The 19378-nt window shown below is 39.3% G+C and overlaps 1 protein-coding gene across 9 annotated transcripts in view; it reads left to right on the plus strand.

Annotated features, from left to right (window-relative positions):
- The first annotated feature begins 11 nt into the window (after positions 1-11).
- The window catches only part of PCMT1 (protein-L-isoaspartate (D-aspartate) O-methyltransferase), a 42902-nt gene continuing 23535 nt past the window's right edge, over positions 12-19378 (plus strand). For 5 of the 9 annotated variants that reach the window (XR_015133299.1, XM_086318266.1, XM_086318263.1 and 2 more), the window contains exons 1-3: positions 12-245; positions 14620-14724; positions 15969-16000. Coding sequence is in view for 7 of the 9 variants with exons in the window: in XM_086318266.1 (XP_086174392.1) it covers positions 17-245; positions 14620-14724; positions 15969-16000 (366 nt within the window). In the remaining 2 variants the exon portion in view is untranslated. Of the gene's footprint in view, positions 246-14619; positions 14725-15180; positions 15412-15968; positions 16001-19378 lie in introns of those variants that run through there. The other 4 variants (XR_015133300.1, XM_086318269.1, XM_086318267.1 and 1 more) reach the window with 1 other exon arrangement.

Genomic DNA, 19378 nt, shown 5'->3' on the forward strand with positions numbered 1-19378 from the left:
ATGCGTGCCGCGGGGGATGCCGGGAGCGCGCAGTGGCGGCAGCGGCGACGACGGCAGTAACAGCGGCGGCTCCAGTGGGGACGAGAACGGGGCGGTGACCGTGTGGGAGGTGGTCTCACTCTTGGGGAAGCTGCTGGGCACCGTCGCCGCGCTGAAGGTGGTTCTGTACCTGCTCCGGGTGTGCTTAGCGATGGCCTGGAAATCCGGCGGCGCCAGCCACTCGGAGCTAATCCACAACCTCCGCAGTAAGTGCCACCCCCGCCGGGTGTGGGGCAACCGGGGAAGGCCAGGCCTGGTCCGGGTCCTCTGGGGCCTCCCGGGACGTTCTGTCTACTCCCCGTGCCTGCTGGAGGGCTTCGGCGCACGGTTGCACCCACGGTCCAGAGCAGCGATCGCTGGCGATTGCCTCCCCCGGGACCTGTCACTCATCGGCGATGTGGACTGGAATCAGAGAAGGAGCCCGGGGCCGCTGCTCTTGGGGCGAGGGCAGGCATCTCCCCGCGGGCCTGGGGGACGGGGCTGGGGGCGCACAGGCAGCGAGGCTGTCACTCGAGTCCGTCGCCTCCCGGTTCAGGTCCAGCGGGCGAGGGGCGCGCCCTGGGGTGGAGGATGGGGGGAGTGGGATATTGGCTAGACCTCCGAGAGACAGGAGCTGGAGCAGGGAGGACTCCGCCCTCGACCCCCGCATCCTCACACCTACTCCTCCCGTCCTAACTCGATATAGCTGCAAGCTTTCTCGCCTATTCTGCCCCCCCCCCCAATCCCCCGCCCTCCGTTTTTTCCCCTGGCGGGAGATGCCACCGTCTGATACTGGCGAGGGGAGGGAGAGGAAGATGAGAGTTGCTGTCACTGCGGATGCTGGGAGAAATTTCTGGGACGGCTGTCCATTGGAAAGCTTCGTAGGGAGCTGAGGGAGGAAGGAGGAAGGATGCTCTCCTTGAGAGACTTGTGTTTCAGGAGCTTTCAGAGGTCCTGGAGGTCCGGCGGACCATTGTGTTCTGCGGCCCGTTTTCACTTTTATCAGGGCCATCGTATGCTTTAAAAGCTGTGCATGGAAGTTTTCTCTACACCGTTGCCTTTAGTTATTGTATTCCTTCCTCTGATGATAATTTTAGGGTGGGATGAGTGCTGTGTCACTTTCTTTTTTTAAATTGAACTATAGTGTCGCCGTCTGGTCGGGAGACCAGAACCGCAGTCTATAATACTCTCTCTGGTTAGAATTTATAGCGCTCTTCTTTGCCACTGACTTTGCAAATAATCACAGCCGTGCCACGTGGTATTTTTAATTGTTATAGGTTGTTTAGCTTTTCGCATGTCATGTTTTCGAATTCGATTTGTAACCTCCTTGAAGGCCGGGACTTTTTTTTTTTTTTTTAGTATCTTTGAATCCCCTCATCTTAATAATCATTACTTTTTAAAAAAATAAATGCCAATTAAGTATATATTATATGCTTGGATCTAGGCTAGGAATACTAAGATTAGTGAGAGAAATAAGTAACATTGGCCGACACATGGTTAGTTCTTAATGTTAGTCATTTTTTTTTAACATAATGTTCCAAAGTTGGAGATTGTGTCCTTAGTGTTTAGTAAAGAATGTTTGAGGAGGATACGGCACCCCACTCCAGTATTCTTGCCCTCCAGAGAATCCCATGGACAGAGGAGCCTGATGGGCTACAGTCCACGGGGGTCGCGGAGTCCGGACATGACTGAAGCAACTTAGCGCTATATATATATATATATACATATATATATGAAGATAGATATATATGAAGATAGATATATATATGTATACACATATATATATGTTCAAAAAATGTTTAGGTTTAAAAGCCCTGTCTAACATTGCCAGTATTCACTTTATGGAAGGATACTTGATTGGAAATGGAAATATATGTGCAGTATCAGTGTTAAGAGTGATTTAGGTTCTCATAGACCAGAAGTTCAATATGTTGTAAATATTTTAATAAAACTTCTTAAAATTATCTAGTGCCTACACACCTGAAACATTCTGTACTTGAATTCTGATTAAGTAATTTTCCACCAGCAGGTTATCTCGGTAAACACTTGGCTGTGGCAGAAATTTGTAATCAATCAGGCTCTTGAAGACTCTCCTTTTTGGGCCAAATTTGTAGTAAGCCAAAACTAGATCTTTTCCCAGTGGTTTTGTAATCATTTTAAGGTATTGCATTAAATGTATTCTTAGCTGAAATTTCTAAGGATGTTTTCCTATCAGAAAATTTAATGAGAAATATTTAACATATATGGATGTTGATACTTAGTTTTATACTAGTTCTATGATTAGTAAGAGGAAATAGTGTAGGCAGATTGTTTAGCCTTTTCATAACGCTTTTGCAACTTTAGTTTCAACTTCTTGCTTAATTAATTTGAGCCAATAGATTTCATATTTATTTAATAGTTCACTAATAACACTAGTATTTGCTCACATAAAAATTTCAGTTGGCACACACTGAAAATTTCTCACTCTTTCCTGGTAATTGCACCACTGTGTATTCTTCCTTACGTAAAGGCTTCTATAATGCTGATACTGAAGTGAATATGGATTTGCAAATTGGAAGAGGAAGCAAATTACAGTTTTTTTTTTTAATCAAATAAGGTTCATGATTGGTTTCATTTTAATATTTTATATTAATTTTATTGAAAATACCTACTGAGGTGTTTCTTCTACAAGACATGATAGAAGTATGATTTCACAGTTGATATTTATAGATTATTTTAGATTGTAATGATACATTCATAATATCTCATAGTTTATGTTTGTATTGATAACTGCTCTTAAGTGACTGCCAACTGTGGTCTAAAACTTTAGCATGCCTCAAAATCTGCTGGATCACCCGGAGAGCTCATTAAAACAAATTAAGACCGATTGCTGGGGCTCAAGAATTCACATTTCCGACAAGTTCCTAAGTAATATGCTGCTGCTGTTCTGGAGACCACACTTTGAAAATCACTGACGTAGAGAACTGAAAATTATAAGACTAAACCCTGCCAGTGTTTCAGTTGAATCATTTTTATACTTTCAAATAAAATTTTAGGGAAAAAATCTGTAGCAGGCCTGCCCAGCAGAGCTGCCTGTCGTGTTGGTATCTGTGCCATTCAGTACTGTGGCCACTAGCTACATGGGGCGCTGAGCATTTGAAATGTGAGTACACCTGAAGAACTGGGTTCTGTGTTATTTAAATTAACTTTGATACCACATGTTGGACATCACAGGTCTTTAGAAATGGAAAATAGATATTTTATGGCTATCGACTGATAACATGCTCATGAAATGTTAATTCAAAACAACTGAGAGCCTGTTTAATCCAGGGAATGTGACAATTAATGTTTACATTAGGGTTTATTTTCTACTTTTATTGGGATAATTTTATGCCGTGGTGAAAGGAGAAGAAGGGGGCAGGAGTGGATGAGATTGAGAGGTTGTCTGCTAGAGCAGGGATGTCCAAACCAAAGTGTTTGTGAAAGGTTGACTCTGACTAGACTTCAAATACTGTATTGGTCGCTTAAAACAATGCTATTAATTGTTCTTTTACGTATTTTGTTGTTGTTGTTGTTGTTGTTAAAAAAATTCAGTCCACTACCCTAACACATCAGTTGTTTCTAACTATATTTCCCTTGCAACCTTGAGTGTGCCATTTGCATGTATAATGTATGTATAATCTGTGGAAACAGTCAACTGACATTTGACTATCTTCTATGTCCCATACACTGGAGATACAGCAATGAGAAGCAAACATCTTCTCTCTTGAAGCTTACTTCTTGTGGGAGCAGACAAAGAGAATATATGTCACATGATAAGTGGCAAGGTAGGGAAAGAGGATAGGGAGTATGGGGTGGTAGGTTTGCAGTTGTAGGGGAGAAGGCCTCACTAAGGTGTTATTTGAGTAAAGATTTGATGAAGAAGAAGAAATTCAAGCCATGCAGATAGAGCTGGGGGACAGGCATACTAGACAGAGAAAATAGAATGTGCTAGATTTGGACTTGGGGTGTAGGAGAAAGACTGATGTCAAGGATATGACACAAGGTTTTAGACCTGGGCAGTGGGAACAATTTACCATTTTCTGAGTTGGAAATAATAAGTGAGTGAGCCGCAGGTATTTGGGGATGGGGTGTGCTAGGAAGTGTGGGAGAGTAGGAGTTTATTTGGGGAAATGTTTGGTTTCAGTTGCTTAATAAAACATTAAAGTGAAGACCCTTAATAAGCATTTAAATTTTCAAAAATTTTTAGCTTTTGTATCCTTCTTTATTTCTACAAATAAATTGAAATCATTTTCTTATTCTGTTTGGAGTGTCAGTTCTTATCCACTAACAGCATAACTAGTGGAAAAGAGAATATTAGTTTTATCATGTGCATTCATGGGCTAAGTGTAACAGGTAATAAAATGCTAAGTGATTCTTTTTTAGAAATTTGGGCCTCACTTAGAATGCAAAAAACACTTCTTTGTTTTAGCTTATGTCAGTCTTATGGTTACACCCTGGTAAGTAAATTTACAGTGTACTGACTAAAATTTAATAGAAAAACTTTTGAGGAAGAATTTTAATATCAGTGTGTCTACTTAAATTTAACTAAAATTAAAAATTCAGTTCCTCAGTCATACCAACCACATTTCAAGAGCTCAGTGGCCATATGAGGTTAGGGGCTAGACTGAACAGTGCAGATGTAGAACATTTCTATCATCATAAGAAGTTCTTTGGAGCAGCACTAGATCTAGATGATAGATTATATTACATTCTATTCAGTGTGATCTTAGTTCATTCTGTTGTGCTGTTCCACATATTTTTATTAGTATTGCACTTAGTTAAGACCAACATGCTTTAAGTGTAGCAGTGAAATACTGAAGATTTTCAGACAAGAGTGGTCAAGATGACAAGTGCACCAGCATCTTACATGATGGTTTGATGAAATGGAGGTGGTTTGATTTAGCAATGAGAAAGCTAAAGAGAGCAGTAGTGTTTATTTTAAAATTAATTTTTATTGGAGTAGCTTTACAATGTTTTGTTAATTTGCTGCTGGGCAACAAAGTGAATAGTTGTACATATATCCCCTCTTTTTTCAATTTCCTTCCCATTTAGGTCACCGTAGAGCGTTGACTAAAGTTCCTTGTGCTATACAGTCGATTCTTGTTAGTTACCTGTTTTATATGTAGTAGTGTGTATATGTTAATCCCGATCTCATCCCCTGCTCCCTAGTAGTGTTTACATATTTGAAGGAAATCATGTAGTGAAGGGTCAAACCAGGACAGATGGGAGGCAGATTTTTGACTCATTATAAGGAAGCACTCACAAAGCAATCCTAACAAAGATTTGGCCTTGAAAAACTTTTTTCTGTCACTGGATATGTTGAAGCAAAGAATTATCGACCATTTCATTGTAAGCGATATTGTGGAAGAGATTTGTCCTCGGCTTTCACTGTATAGTAGACCTCTGAGGACCCTTCCAAATCCAAGATTCCACAATTTTAATCACTTCATGGTTTGCATGAAATCACATGTGGGGAGTGTATGTGTGTGTGTGTGTTATAGGAGAGAGCCAGAGAAGTTAACATTTGGTTACCTATATTTTAGAGTTTTGCATGACATTTTATTTTGTCAGAAATGTAAGGAGTCCAAGGAACATGCTCTTTTGAGAAGTAGCATCAGAACAGATAACTGTGTATTAAGAGTGATAATGGTTTAGAGAAAGATGTATTTTTAATAATCTCTGATATTTAGATGATATGCTTTATCATAACTTGGTATCACTTAAAATTTTTCTTTGATTATGGTTTATTATATAATTTAAAATTAATCCCTTTCAGACTTTCTGTACGGAGAATATCTCAGGTTCTACTTACCTCCTTTCAATGCCTAATCGTTCTAGATGGGAAGTAAAAGGAAACCATTTTGTTGATTTCTTTCTGTTCTCCCTGTCATTTTGTTAGTGGGGAAGAAATAGAGAGTAGTTGATAAACAAATGCTCAAGTCATAAAACTAATACAATAATGTAATAGTTCTTTTTTTGAGATTTAACTCTGTAACAAGTTACAGAAACTTAGTTTCTGTATGACTTGAAATCCATCTGTAGCCTGTTTTCTTATCTGTGTTTTCAGTGCTTCATACCAGCACAGGATCTTTTTTTTTTCCATCTCTGCCAGGATTGCTTCCAGTCTTTTGTTCTCCCAGATCAGAAGTCTTGTAATAGTTATTGATTCTTTCAGATTGTCCCGAGATTAACTCAGTAGTTATTACAGATGTCTTTCACGGCCAACCCTTTCACTGTATTTTCATTGATTGTACCCTAGCCTAGGCTCTTAGTTCTTACTTGGAGTGATATGCCTCCAACCGTCTGATTGGTCATCTCACTTTGAATTTCTGTCCCCTCAGGTTCATGCTACGCCTTGCACTGCTGTCTTAGTATACTGCTCTCTGTTTTGTCACTGTTCTGCCGAGATTTCTGTGGCTTACTGTACCAGTTGGAAATACCTCTTGCTTAGCTTTCAGGCCTTTTAGGGGTCTTCTACAACCTGTTCCCATGCTTCCACTCCAATCCTATTGTTCAGACCGATCTCATTTTACACATACAAAGTTTGTCTCCTGTAACAATCCAAGTATGAACAAGTAATTCAGAGTTAATATGATAGTTCTATGGTCTTGGAGATCTGGGCTCCTTTTTTCTCGTTGTGACTGCTAAAGTGTTTCCCTTGTCTACAAAGTTGAAGTTAATTTACCCCCATTATTTCCATATTCCAGCTGATGGGAAGAAAAGTAGGAAAAGGAGAAAACCCACATTCCTTTTAAGGGCATACATAATTTCTTCCTGTGTTCTCATTGGCAAGAACTTAATTGTAGGCTACATTTAACTACAGAGAGGCTAGATAATGCCCCCAATTCTACCACTGTGAAAGAAACAGAGACCCTGCCGCATCTTATATCTTGCTCACTGGAGCCTCTAGTGAACACTTCTAATTGCGCTTTTGGGTCTTCTGGTGATTGTCCTTATGTCTTAAAATAATATGCTTGAACTGCTATTTCTTCATCAGCTTTAGACATCATCTGCTGACTTCCTGACAAGATGGATGAGTATTTACACCCTTTTAACTTACTCCCTTCCCCACATACAGTTATATTGTAATTTCTGCTTCCTCTTTTGTGGTTACCTTTGTAACTTTGAGTAATATACTTTAACCTCAATTTTTTGTTCTATAATTTATAAACTGACAGTATACTTTAACCCTTCCACTTTGTAAAAAAGGGTGCTTATTTTTCAACTTACTGGTGGCTATTTTACATTGTCAAAGTTGATAACATTTCATTTGGTTCTAAGCAGTAAGTCATCTGCACTCTTAATTTTTAATTGTTGAAAATTGATAACCATCATCACAAACATTAATGATTGGGTCAGTACCTCTCTGAGCTATGTAGTACGCGATGAGTTTATTCTCTGCTCTTTATTTCTAATATCACAGACCCCTCTACTGTTGACGGGGAATAGTCAAATGTTTTTCCTTTTTTTTTTTGCTGTATGGCTAGTGGGATCTTAGTTCCCTTACCAGAGATTGAAAGTGATGAAAGTGCTGAGTCCTAACCACTGAACTTCCAGGGAATTTATATTTTTCCTTCTTTTACACTTTTATCTGGAGAAGGTGATGGCACCCCACTCCAGTACTCTTGCCTGGAAAATCCCATGGATGGAGGAGCCTGGAGGGCTGCAGTCCATGGGGTCGCGAAGAGTCGGACACGACTGAGTGACTTCCCTTTCACTTTTCACTTTCATGCATTGGAGAAGGAAATGGAACCCACTCCAGTGTTCTTGCCTGGAGAATCCCAGGGACGGGGGAGCCTGGTGGGCTGCCATCTATGGGGTCGCACAGAGTCGGACACGACTGAAGTGACTTAGCAACAACAACAACACTTTTATCAGTTTCTTGAAATCATGCCACAGTTTACAGTTCTTATATAAATTATGACTCTTGTATAGGGTTTTTGTCCTTTTCTTGGAATTTATTTCCCTTTTCACCCTTCCCTATTCCTCAAGTTGAGAAGAGAAACAAATACCTTCTTAACATGGGTCTAATTTTTTCAAGTTTTTTTTGTTTGTTTATAGCTTGGGTTCTGTTGCGTTCTCCTTTCTGGATTCTGCTAACTTCTTATTTGGATCAACATTAACCATTGTTATAATTATTTAATTAGGGCCCTTGATCCTTAGGGTTCAGGAAAATTGAGCGTGAGTGGTTCTAAAGCTGTTCACTAATTCAGAAAACCTAGTAGTAACTGCATGTTTACCTATAATTAGGCTGTACAAATGAAGTGAAACAGTACTTTGCTGTTTGCTAGAAATATTGCAGGGCACTGGCAGTTGTATATGTCAGATTGTCAAAAATGGGAAAATGATTTAATAGCTTAGTAACCGTAGCTTGCTTTAGGCATCTTTCAAAATATGGAATCCTGGGAAAAATCAAATAACCTTGTAGTGGAAATTTTGGAAATCACCTAATCATAGTCTAAGAAGTCTTTATCCTGAGCCTTATGTGTTCAGCTTCTTAATAAATGACTGGTGACATACTTTTAAAACCTGTTAGTTTTTTGGTGTGTGTGTGAATTCTATATCCCTCTATAGATTAAGAAACCTACCAAAGAAACTCAGGTGAGTTTGATAGATGTATGTTGTCTAGCTTAAGGAAAGTAATCTCTTTAATATACTTGATTTTTAGAATGTGCTGGCAGCAATGTGTTTGATTTTATATATCACAAATGTTCTTTTAGAGAAGAATGTGTGAATATAATGGTAACTGGAAGTGTTGAGTGAGGCTGCTTAACCTGAGAAAGATAAAAACGTGAAGTGATCGTGATTTGTTTAAATGTGTAAAAAGTGTTGGTTGGATAGAAAATTCATTATATTCTGGGTGACTTTAGAGAGTAGCACTAAGGGTTTATGTAAGTGAGTTATAAAGAGGGAGATTTCCTCTTAATATTGGGAAGTATTTTGATAATAGGCTTCCCTTGTGGCTCAGCTGGTAAAGAATCTACCTGCAATGCTGGAGACCTAGGTTCGATCCCTGGGTTGGGAAGATCCCCTGGAGTAGGGAAAGGCTACCCACTCCAGTATTCTGGCCTGGAGAATTCCATGGACTGTATAGTCTATGGGGTTGCAGAGTTGGGTACAACTGAGCAACTTTCACAGTTCACACAATTCTGATAATTAATGTAGTTTAAATATGAAATGGCTGTTTCACATCGTGCGGCTCTTCAAGTAGAGATCGTGGTACCAATTTATGAAGAAGTTAGACTTGATGACCCTTCTGACTTTGAGAGTCTGAATTCGTGTAAGTCACTAAGCTATTTGAATATGGTAGTAGTACAGTGAAGTGGTCAACAGGAATCTGACATCTCAGCTTCAGTGGCCCTACCCCTCATTTGCTCTGTGATCTGGAACAACTTAGACTTTCTGTGCTCAGTCTTATTATCTGTAAGATGGAGTAATAATGGTGCTTACTTTATACGATTGTTAGAGATAATGTAAGATTGCTTCATAGTTCCTAAGTTCATATCTCAAAAGAGATAGAGTGTGTGATGTGCTTAGGGTTTTTTCTGGCATGTGGTAAATATTCAGTAAATGATACCTCTCTTATTACTCAGTTCAGTTGCTCAGTCGTGTCCGACTCTTTGCGACCCCATGAATCACAGCACGCCAGGCCTTCCTGTCCATCACCAACTCCCAGAGTTCACTCAGACTCATGTCCATTGAGTCAGTGATGCCATCCAGCCATCTCATCCTCTGTCGTCCCCTTCTCCTCCTGCCCCCAATCCCTCCCAGCATCAGGGTCTTTTCCAATGAGTCAACTCTTCGCATGAGGTGGCCAAAGTATTGGAGTTTCAGCTTTAGCATCATTCCTTCCAAAGAAATCCCAGGGCTGATCTCCTTCAGAATGGACTGGTTGGATCTCCTTGCAGTCCAAGGGACTCTCAAGAGTCTTTTCCAACACCACAGTTCAAAAGCATCAATTCTTAGGTGCTCAGCCTTCTTCACAGTCCAACTCTCACATCCATACATGACCACAGGAAAAAGCATAGCCTTGACTAGACGGACCTTTGTTGGCAAAGTAATGTCTCTGCTTTTGAATATGCTATCTAGGTTGGACATAACTTTCCTTCCAAGGAGTAAGCGTCTTTTAATTTCATGGCTGCAGTCACCATCTGCAGTGATTTTGGAGCCCCCAAAAATAAAGTCTGACACTGTTTCTACTGTTTCCCCATCTATTTCCCATGAAGTGATGGGACCGGATGCCATGATCTTCATTTTCTGAATATTGAGCTTTAAGCCAACTTTTTCACTCTCCACTTTCACTTTCATCAAGAGGCTTTTGAGTTCCTCTTCGCTTTCTGCCATAAGGGTGGTGTCATCTGCATATCTGAGGTTATTGATATTTCTCCCGGCAATCTTGATTCCAGCTTGTGTTTCTTCCAGTCCAGCGTTTCTCATGATGTACTCTGCATAGAAGTTAAATAAGCAGGGTGACAATATACAGCCTTGGCGTACTCCTTTTCCTATTTGGAACCAGTCTGTTGTTCCATGTCCAGTTCTAACTGTTGCTTCCTGACCTGCATACAGATTTCTCAAGAGGCAGGTCAGGTGGTCTGGTATTCCCATCTCTTTCAAAATTTTCCACAGTTTATTCTGATCCACACAGTCAAAGGCTTTGGCATAGTCAATAAAGCAGAAATAGATGTTTTTCTGGAACTCTCTTGCTTTTTCAATGATCCAGCGGATGTTGGCAATTTGATCTCTGGTTCCTCTGCCTTTTCTAAAACGAGCTTGAGCATCAGGAAGTTCATGGTTCACATATTGCTGAAGCCTGGCTTGGAGAATTTTGAGCATTACTTTACTAGCGTGTGAGATGAGTGCAATTGTGTGGTAGTTTGAGCATTCTTTGGCATTGCCTTTCTTTGGGATTGGAATGCAAACTGACCTTCTCCAGTCCTGTGGCCACTGCTTTTAAAACTTTTTAAAAAATGCTATAACTGTTTTAGTAGCCTTTACAGGTAGCTTGCCTAAGCTTATTTATATAGAAACAGTACTTTCTATTTGGGTTAATGAATCCAAATTTGTAATATTTTTAGTTAGAAAATGATTTGTATCTGTACCAGTCTATGACTATTTAAGTGTTTCTCTAGTTGGTATGCCTTATTTGCTAGTTTTTAAAACATTCTGTTTTTTGGACAGTGTGTATTTATACATTTTATAGTGTCCTTAAACCACCTTTTCTTATACTTAGTATTTCTTGTATTACTATTTCTTTCTAATACTGTCTGGTCAGTCAGTATTAAGTGGTATCCTTTGATTCCTCAAAACAGTCAATGATCTAATTCTTCTTTTTCCTTTTTTTCCTTTTCCCATTGTTTTTAGTTGCATTGTTTCTACTTTGTCAGAACATATAACATTTAAATATTATTATTCCACTGGTGTCTTTTTTAGAAATTTATTGCTGCCCTGGGTCTTCGTTGCTTTGTGAGGGCTTTTCCTAGTTGCAGTGAGTGGGCACTGCTGCTCGTTGCAGCGCTTGGGTTTCTCATTGCGGCGGCTTCTCTTTGTTTTTTTTAAAACAGCGTTTGGTCTTTTTAAAAAAAAAATATTTATTTATATTTGGCTGTGCTGGGTCTTCGTTGCTGCGCAGGCTTTTCTCTAGTTGCAGTGCGCAGGCTTCTCGTTGCAGTGGCTTCCCTTGTGGAGTATGGGCTCTACAGCATGCGGGCTTCAGCTATTGAGGCACACGGACTCAGGAGTTGCAGCTCCTGGGCTCTAGAGCCACGGGCTCAGCAGTTGTGGCCCGTGAGCTTAGTCACTCTGTGGCGTGTGGACTCTTTCTGGAACAGGGATCAAACCCATGTCCCCTGCATTGGCAGGTGCACTCCCATCCCCTCTGCCACCAGGGAGGTCCTCCACTAGTGTCTTTACCCTTTTAGTCTTTTTTTTTTTAAAGCTAAAACCAGTTTTTATTCAGTAACAATTGCAATCAATACAGTAAGTGAGTGCAGATTTATAGTCTAGGAGCAGGGTGGGGATCAGTGGGTGGAAAATTACATCAAGAGTACTGGGTGTTCTGGCTAAACCAATTTGACAGGATCCTTCTGGAGGCAGGCCAATCCACCCAATATTAACCTTTGCTCTACAATTGGACATGTGTCCTTTTCTGAGGTATCCCTGGTGATTGCTTCATTAGATGAAGCACATCTTCTAGAAGATTTCTTAGGAAGGACATGTGTGTTTAGCATTCCCTGAGTTCTTGCACATTTAAGACGTTTTTCCTATAACCTTGATAATTTGAAGAACAGTTTTGGCCATAATTTTAAAAAGTCAGCTTTTTTGAGATATAATTTATGGAAAAAGTCACCAATTTTAAGACCACGATTTGAAAATTTTGACAAATACAGTTGTATAACCACCACCCTAATGATATAAAACAGGAGTGAGCAAACTACAACCCACGGGCCAAATCTAGCCTGCTGCCTGTTTTTAGAAATAAAGTTTTATTTGAGTACAACCACACCCATTCGTTTATGTCTGCTGTAAAGCTGTTCTTGCACTTTAGTGGCAGAGTCAAGTAGTTGAAGCAGAGACTATATGGCCTTCAAAGCCTAAAATATTTACTGTTTCGATCTTAACAGAAGTTTGCTGTTCTCTGATACAGACCATTTCTTTCACCTACAAAATTTCCTCATGCCCTTTTGCAATTAATCTCCTCCTTTCACCCCCCAACCCCTAGCAACTCCGGATCAGTTCAGCCTCTATGGTTTTGACTTTTTTGGAATTCAGTGTATTAATAGATGAATCACATAGGGTAAAATCTCCTTGCCTGACTTCTTTCAGTCAAGTTAGTGCTCTTGAGATTTGTTCATGTTGTTGGGTACATTTACAGTTTCCTCCTTTTTAGTTATTAACTTGCACTTCCTTTCCTTGAATTTCTTGAAAATGCTGCTGCTTCATTCTTGCTTTGCTTTGAATATTGCTCTCAAGAAAGCTAATGGTTGTCTGTCTTTTTTTTTTTTTTTTTTTTAACTCTTACTAGGTAATTTGATTTTTTTTTGCCTTGAGAGTTGAATTTTTTTTTTCTTGTTTTAAAGTCTGATAGTATTTTCTTTTCTTCTCTCTCTCTCTCTTTTTTTTTTTTTTTTTGACTGTGCCACATGGCTTGTAGGATCTTAGTTCTCGGACCAGGGGTTGAACCCAGATGCCCTGCAGTGAAAACACTTGAGCCCTAACCACTTGGCTGCCAGGGAATTCCCTGATAATTGTGTTAGTAGATGTCTTGGATGTTGATGTTTCTGGTAATATTTACTTTCTGTTAAGTTTTCTTAGAGTATAGTATTGGTATGTTTAATCAGCCGAAATATTTTGTTTGCATGTTGTCTTCTTTCTACAGTAGCTTTGACTGGAGTTAGTTTTCCTTTTTCCTTTTTAGGCATTTTATGCACACAGTTCAAGAGCACTTGCAGTTTCTTTAATGGATAATGATATTGGTAATAGTGGTGAGAAGGGGGAGGAGTTGGTGTATCTTGCTGCTTTTCTGTTTCTGTAGGATCCTTCACTTTCTTCCTTCTTTCCCTTCATTGCTGTATCACGACATGTCATCCTTTCCCTGCCTATATATGGTTCTCTCTCAGAAGCAGTGCTTCTTATGGTTGCCACTTCTGGCCCCACTATACTTTAAAAATAATTCTCTTAATTTAGATGATATTGGTGATTTTTAGTATATTTACAGGTATGTGCAACCATTACCATGGTCAATTTAATATTTTCATCTCAAAAAGATACCCTGTTTTGCCCTCCTATTCTCCTAACCATAAGCAACCACTAGTCTACTTACTTTCTCTATAGATTTGCCTGTTGTGGACATTTCATTAAATAGAATCATACAGTATGCCATCTTTGTGCCTGAGTTCTTTCACTTCTGTAATGTTTTCAAGTATCATTTATGTCATATGGTCTTGCCTTCCTTTTTGAAAAACGTATTTCTCTTGATCCCTATAACAGTGTATCCACTTGATTTTCTTCTGCCTCTGTGGCTGCTCCTCATCATAATCTTTGAAGGCTCCAGTCCCTTTGCATTTCTCTTAAATGGACACTGTTGTTTTTCTTCTTTGTGTACTTTCTCCCCTGGCCACTTTCCTTCACTTCCATTGATTCAGTTGCCATCTGTACAACTAGTCATTTATATCTCTAATCTAGATTTTTCTCCAGATCTGTTTGTCCAACTGGCTGCTATGTATCTCCATGGCTATGGTCCATAGCTCCTCCTAAATACATAGCTTCTCCTTTTTCTCCTTGGCTATGATGCTTCTCTAGGATTTCTTAGACCAGTATATGACACCAGCATCTCAAACATTATCCCCCTCCCACCTCCAAATCTAGTCAGTCAAGTATACATTACCTACTAAATATAACTCAAATCCTTCTTTTCTTCGTCCTTACTTTCATTATTAAAGACCAGATTGTGATTACCTGAGCCATCATGAAAATTTTGCTCTCTTCCAGTCTAGTCTCTACAGTGTAGCCAGAGTAATTATGTTAAACAACTACATCTGATCTTGCCACTCCCAACTTAAAGTATTGCCTCATTCATTTTAGAAAATGGAATCATCAAGACAGATAAAGTGTTTGAAGTAATGTTGGCCACAGACCGCTCCCACTATGCAAAATGTAACCCTTATATGGATTCTCCACAATCAATAGGTAAGTTTTGGATTTTTGAAAATGTCACAAATTTTACTCATTTGCTCTCTAATCTTTGTAAGTAAAAATAGACAGACCATTTTCCATTTATTACCTTGCTGATCCATTATAATAAAGCGTTGTTTATGAAGTGTCTTTTCTATTTTCTTAAAGGAGATACGTAAGAATTTTGTAAACAATTTCTTAAAGCGTCCTTTAGATGAAAACTTACAGTTTCTATTTTCTTGAAGGATATATGTAAAAATTCTATAAACATTTCCTTAAAGTGCACTTTAGATGAAAGCTTAGAATTTAAGCTGCATGCTGAATTCTCTTAGGGTCTCTAATGTTGACAAAGGTTGGTTTTTGCAGTAGCAGAAAATTCTAAAATTGGTATTGAAGAAAATGTGTAGCTAAGTTATTACTGACTTCTCTGCTTCACTTGCCCTGAGTTTTCTGGTTTGTGCTTGTTTTTAGAAAGTGCCATATTTAACTCCTTCTCCTGAAGCAGGCTTTGCCGAACTGCTGAGCCTTGGCAGTGGGCGCCTTTGAGGCTTAGGAGTGCCTCAGGATTCTGTCGGCCAGCTGCCATGCTGCCTTCTTTTGGAAATACTTTAACGGTCAGCAGAGAAGATCCTGGGGAGCTTCTGAACCCCGAAGGCACCTGCTACCACCGCTCAGTGAAAACTGCTTCCGATGCAGAAGCAGGTAAACAAGTCTCGAGAAAGCAATACTGGAAAAAACCTAAAAGCTAAAAACTAAAAAAAGATTGTTTTGATTAACATTAGGTGATAGTGTAAAGAGTAAATAGAAGTACTTTATTAGTCTCTTAAGTTCCTCTGGTTGCTCGTGCCAGTTTTTTTTTTTTAAGGTGCCAAAAATATGATGTAAGTTAATTTGCAATGATTTTGCATATTTTATGATATATGGAAGCTTATTTTCTTTTTATGAATCTGAAGGGAAAAACATCATAAATGTATCAAGTTAATGAAATTCTTCCCTAACTAACTATATGGGGGAAGAAATTTTTAGAAATAGTGGGACCGTTGTACTGAGCACAAATAGCCTTTGGCATGAGTATATTTTCTAATTTTAACTGTGCATGACAGTACTGTCAAGTACAAAATGTTTTTATTTCTTGAGATCATAAACGTGAAAATAATTATTATGAAAAATAATGTATGGATGCTAGAAAATGAATTACATGGAGCATTTCATGTGTTTTTGCAGCTGAATGTATCAGTAGTTCTCTTCTTCTTTTGCAGGGTTCCAAGCAACAATTAGTGCTCCACACATGGTAAGTTAATGTTGGTCATTTGGGTGCAAATGGATCACGTTTTTCCTCTTAAGAGTGCTTTCTTCAGTAAAAAATGGTTATAAGAACATTTTAAACTTCTAATCATAATCAGTTTTATTATTTTATTTGTAACGAATTAATTATTCTTATTCTTAATACAAGATGTGGAGAAGGAACTCTTTCTGGTAAAAACTTTCATTAAAGTTTTTGGTGGTTGTCATTGGTATCTAATCATGTAAAAAGTAGATATAAAAAGTAGTTATTTATTTAGCGATGAGTTAATTAAGGGAAAGAATATTTTAAAAATATAATGACCATGGACTTCCTTGGTGGCTCAGTGGTAAAGAACCTGCCTGCCAGTGTAAGAGACATGGATTCAATCCCTGAGTTGGAAACATCGCCTGGAGAAGGAAATGAAAACCAACTCCAGTATTCTTGCCAGGGAATTCCCGTGGACAGAGGCAGGCTACAGGCCATGGGGTCGCAAAAGAGTTGAACAAGGCTTAAGCAACTAAACAACAAATGGCATTTCTATGCTTAACATTTTGAGGAACTGCCAAACTGTCTTCCAAAGCGGCTACATCATTTATAGTCCCACCAACAACCTGTGACGGTTCTAATTTCAGCACTTCTTTTCACACTTGTTATTGTATGTTTTATTTTATCCATCCTAGTAGCTATGGAGTGGTATCTCATTGTGGTTTTAATTTGCATTTCCCTAATGATGATGAGATTTCAAATTTCAGGATATTTCAAATCCTGAAAGATGATGCTGTGAAAGTGCTGCACTCAATATGCCAGCAAATTTGGAAAACTCAGCAGTGGCCACAGGACTGGAAAAGGTCAGTTTTCATTCCAATCCCAAAGAAAGGCAATGCCAAAGAATGCTGAAACTACCGCACAGTTGCACTCATCTCACATGCTAGTAAAGTAATGCTCAAAATTCTCCAAGCCAGGCTTCAGCAATACGTGAACTGTGAGCTTCCTGATGTTTAAGCTGGCTTTAGAAAAGGCAGAGGAACCAGAGATCAAATTGCCAACATGTGCTGGATCATTGAAAAAGCAAGAGAGTTCCAGAAAAACATCTATTTCTGCTTTATTGACTATGCCAAAGCCTTTGACTGTGTGGATCACAGTAAACTGTGGAAAATTCTGAAAGAGATGGGAATACCAGACCACCTGACCTGCCTCTTGAGAAATCCTTATGTAGGTCAGGAAGCAACAGTTAGAACTGGACATGGAACAACAGACTGGTATATTGTCACCCTGCTTATTTAACTTACATGCAGAGTACATCATGAGAAACACTGGACTGGAAGAAGCACAAGCTGGAATCAAGATTGCCGGGAGAAATATCAATAACCTCAGATATGCAGATGACACCACTCTTATGGTAGAAAGTGAAGAGGAACTCAAAAGCCTCTTGATGAAAGTGAAAGTGGAGAGTGAAAAAGTGGGCTTAAAGCTCAGCATTCAGAAAACAAAAATGGCATCCGGTCCCATCACTTCATGGGAAATAGATGTGGAAACAGTGGAAACAGTGTCAGAGTATATTATTTTGGGCTCCAAAATCACTGCAGGTGGTGACTGCAGCCATGAAATTAAAAGACGCTTACTCCTTGGAAGGAAAGTTATGACCAACCTAGATAGCATATTCAAAAGCAGAGACATTACTTTGCCAACAAAGGTCCGTCTAGTCAAGGCTATGGTTTTTCCTGTGGTCATGTATGGATGTGAGAGTTGGACTGTAAAGAAGGCTGAGCACCAAAGAATTGATGCTTTTGAACTGTGGTGTTGGAGAAGACTCTTGAGAGTCCCTTGGACTGCAAGGAGATCCAAGCAGTCCATTCTGAAGGAGATCAGCCCTGGGATTTCTTTGGAAGGAATGATACTAAAGCTGAAACTCCAGTACTTTGGCCACCTCATGTGAAGAGTTGACTCATTGGAAAAGACTCCGATGCTGGAAGGATTGGGGGCAGGAGGAGAAGGGGACGACAGAGGATGAGATGGCTGGATGGCATCACTGACTCAATGGACATGAGTCTGAGTGAACTCCGGGAGATGGTGATGGACAGGGAGGCCCGGTGTGCTTCGATTCATGGGGTCGCAGAGTCGGACACGACTGAGCGACTGAACTGAACTGAACTGAATGATGATGAGCATCTTTTCATGTGCTTATACACTGTTTCTACATCTGCATTTGATGAACCTCAAAGTCATAGGTTTGAAAGTAACTACATTTTCCAAAGTCTTAATATTTTCCAAAGTCTTAATTACAGAAAAATATGAAATGATGTCCTGGTAGCAATGAGCATATTTAGTATCCAGACACTGAATCCCAAATACCACTAAAAGAAATACTAGAGCTTCATGGAGAAGTGACTAAATTTCAGAAAGTGAAGAAGTACTTAAAGTCTACTGGGGTATTATCAGGAGGACATGGGAGCAGATTTAAAGAGACTCCCAGAAACCAAATTGGAGACAATTTGAGAATCAAAAAATGGTAGATAATGAAGATAATGGATAGTAACACAGTGAATTCAGAAACAAAAATCTGTGAGTCCAATGAAACTTAAAAAAAAAAAAAACAGGATGGAAAAGATGAAAAACAGAAGAATGTCAATTAATAAATGTGGAAAGAATAATAGAATTTTAAAAATCAGTTCTTTGTAATTATCAATGTAATTGTTGAATTAGGCAAAGATCACCAATTAATCTAAACCATTAAGAGGAAAGTTGTTGGGGAACAAAAAACATCCTTGTAGTCTCAAATTATTATTTGACATATTAATTACAAAGAGATAGCTATGCCCTGAAAAATAGAGTGATCTAGCCGTTACTACATTTACTAAGTTGTTCAGCTAAGCAAGTCCAGTGGTGAGATGGCTCAGTGTTCTGTGCATCCTGATGTGATGCAGTGGGAGGTGCCCTGCAAGCCCTGTGTGGTGTTCTTGCTAAAGTTCTTTGATTTAAATCTAATCATGTGGAAATTGACACATCTAGAATGTGTGGGTAGTATGTCGGACAGTTGGGCAGGGCTTTTAAAAGAAGTCAGTGCTCTGATAGACCAAGAAAAGTGGTGGATGGAACAGAAAAATGGGGCAGAATATTCTGGAATTGGCATTTGCAAGGCATGAACTTCGAATGGATTGGAGGGAACAGCTGTAAAGGAGATTTGGGGGACAACTGAGGAAACCAGTGTGGTGTGTATGTTGATACTTTGTTGTTGTTCAGTTGCTAAGTCGTCTCCCACTTTTTAAACCCATGGGCTGCAGGCTTCCCTTGAGTGTTGATACTAAACAGATAATTTTCTTGAGTGTGGTAAAGGAGATGTGGTTGCAAAGAAAAATGTCCCAGTTTGCTTTTTTTGGCAGGTAC

The sequence above is a fragment of the Bos grunniens genome, chromosome 9 (genome assembly GCF_055505025.1).
Source record: "Bos grunniens cultivar Pamir isolate PY7600 chromosome 9, Bosgru_T2T1.0, whole genome shotgun sequence".
Taxonomy (NCBI): domain Eukaryota; kingdom Metazoa; phylum Chordata; class Mammalia; order Artiodactyla; family Bovidae; genus Bos; species Bos grunniens.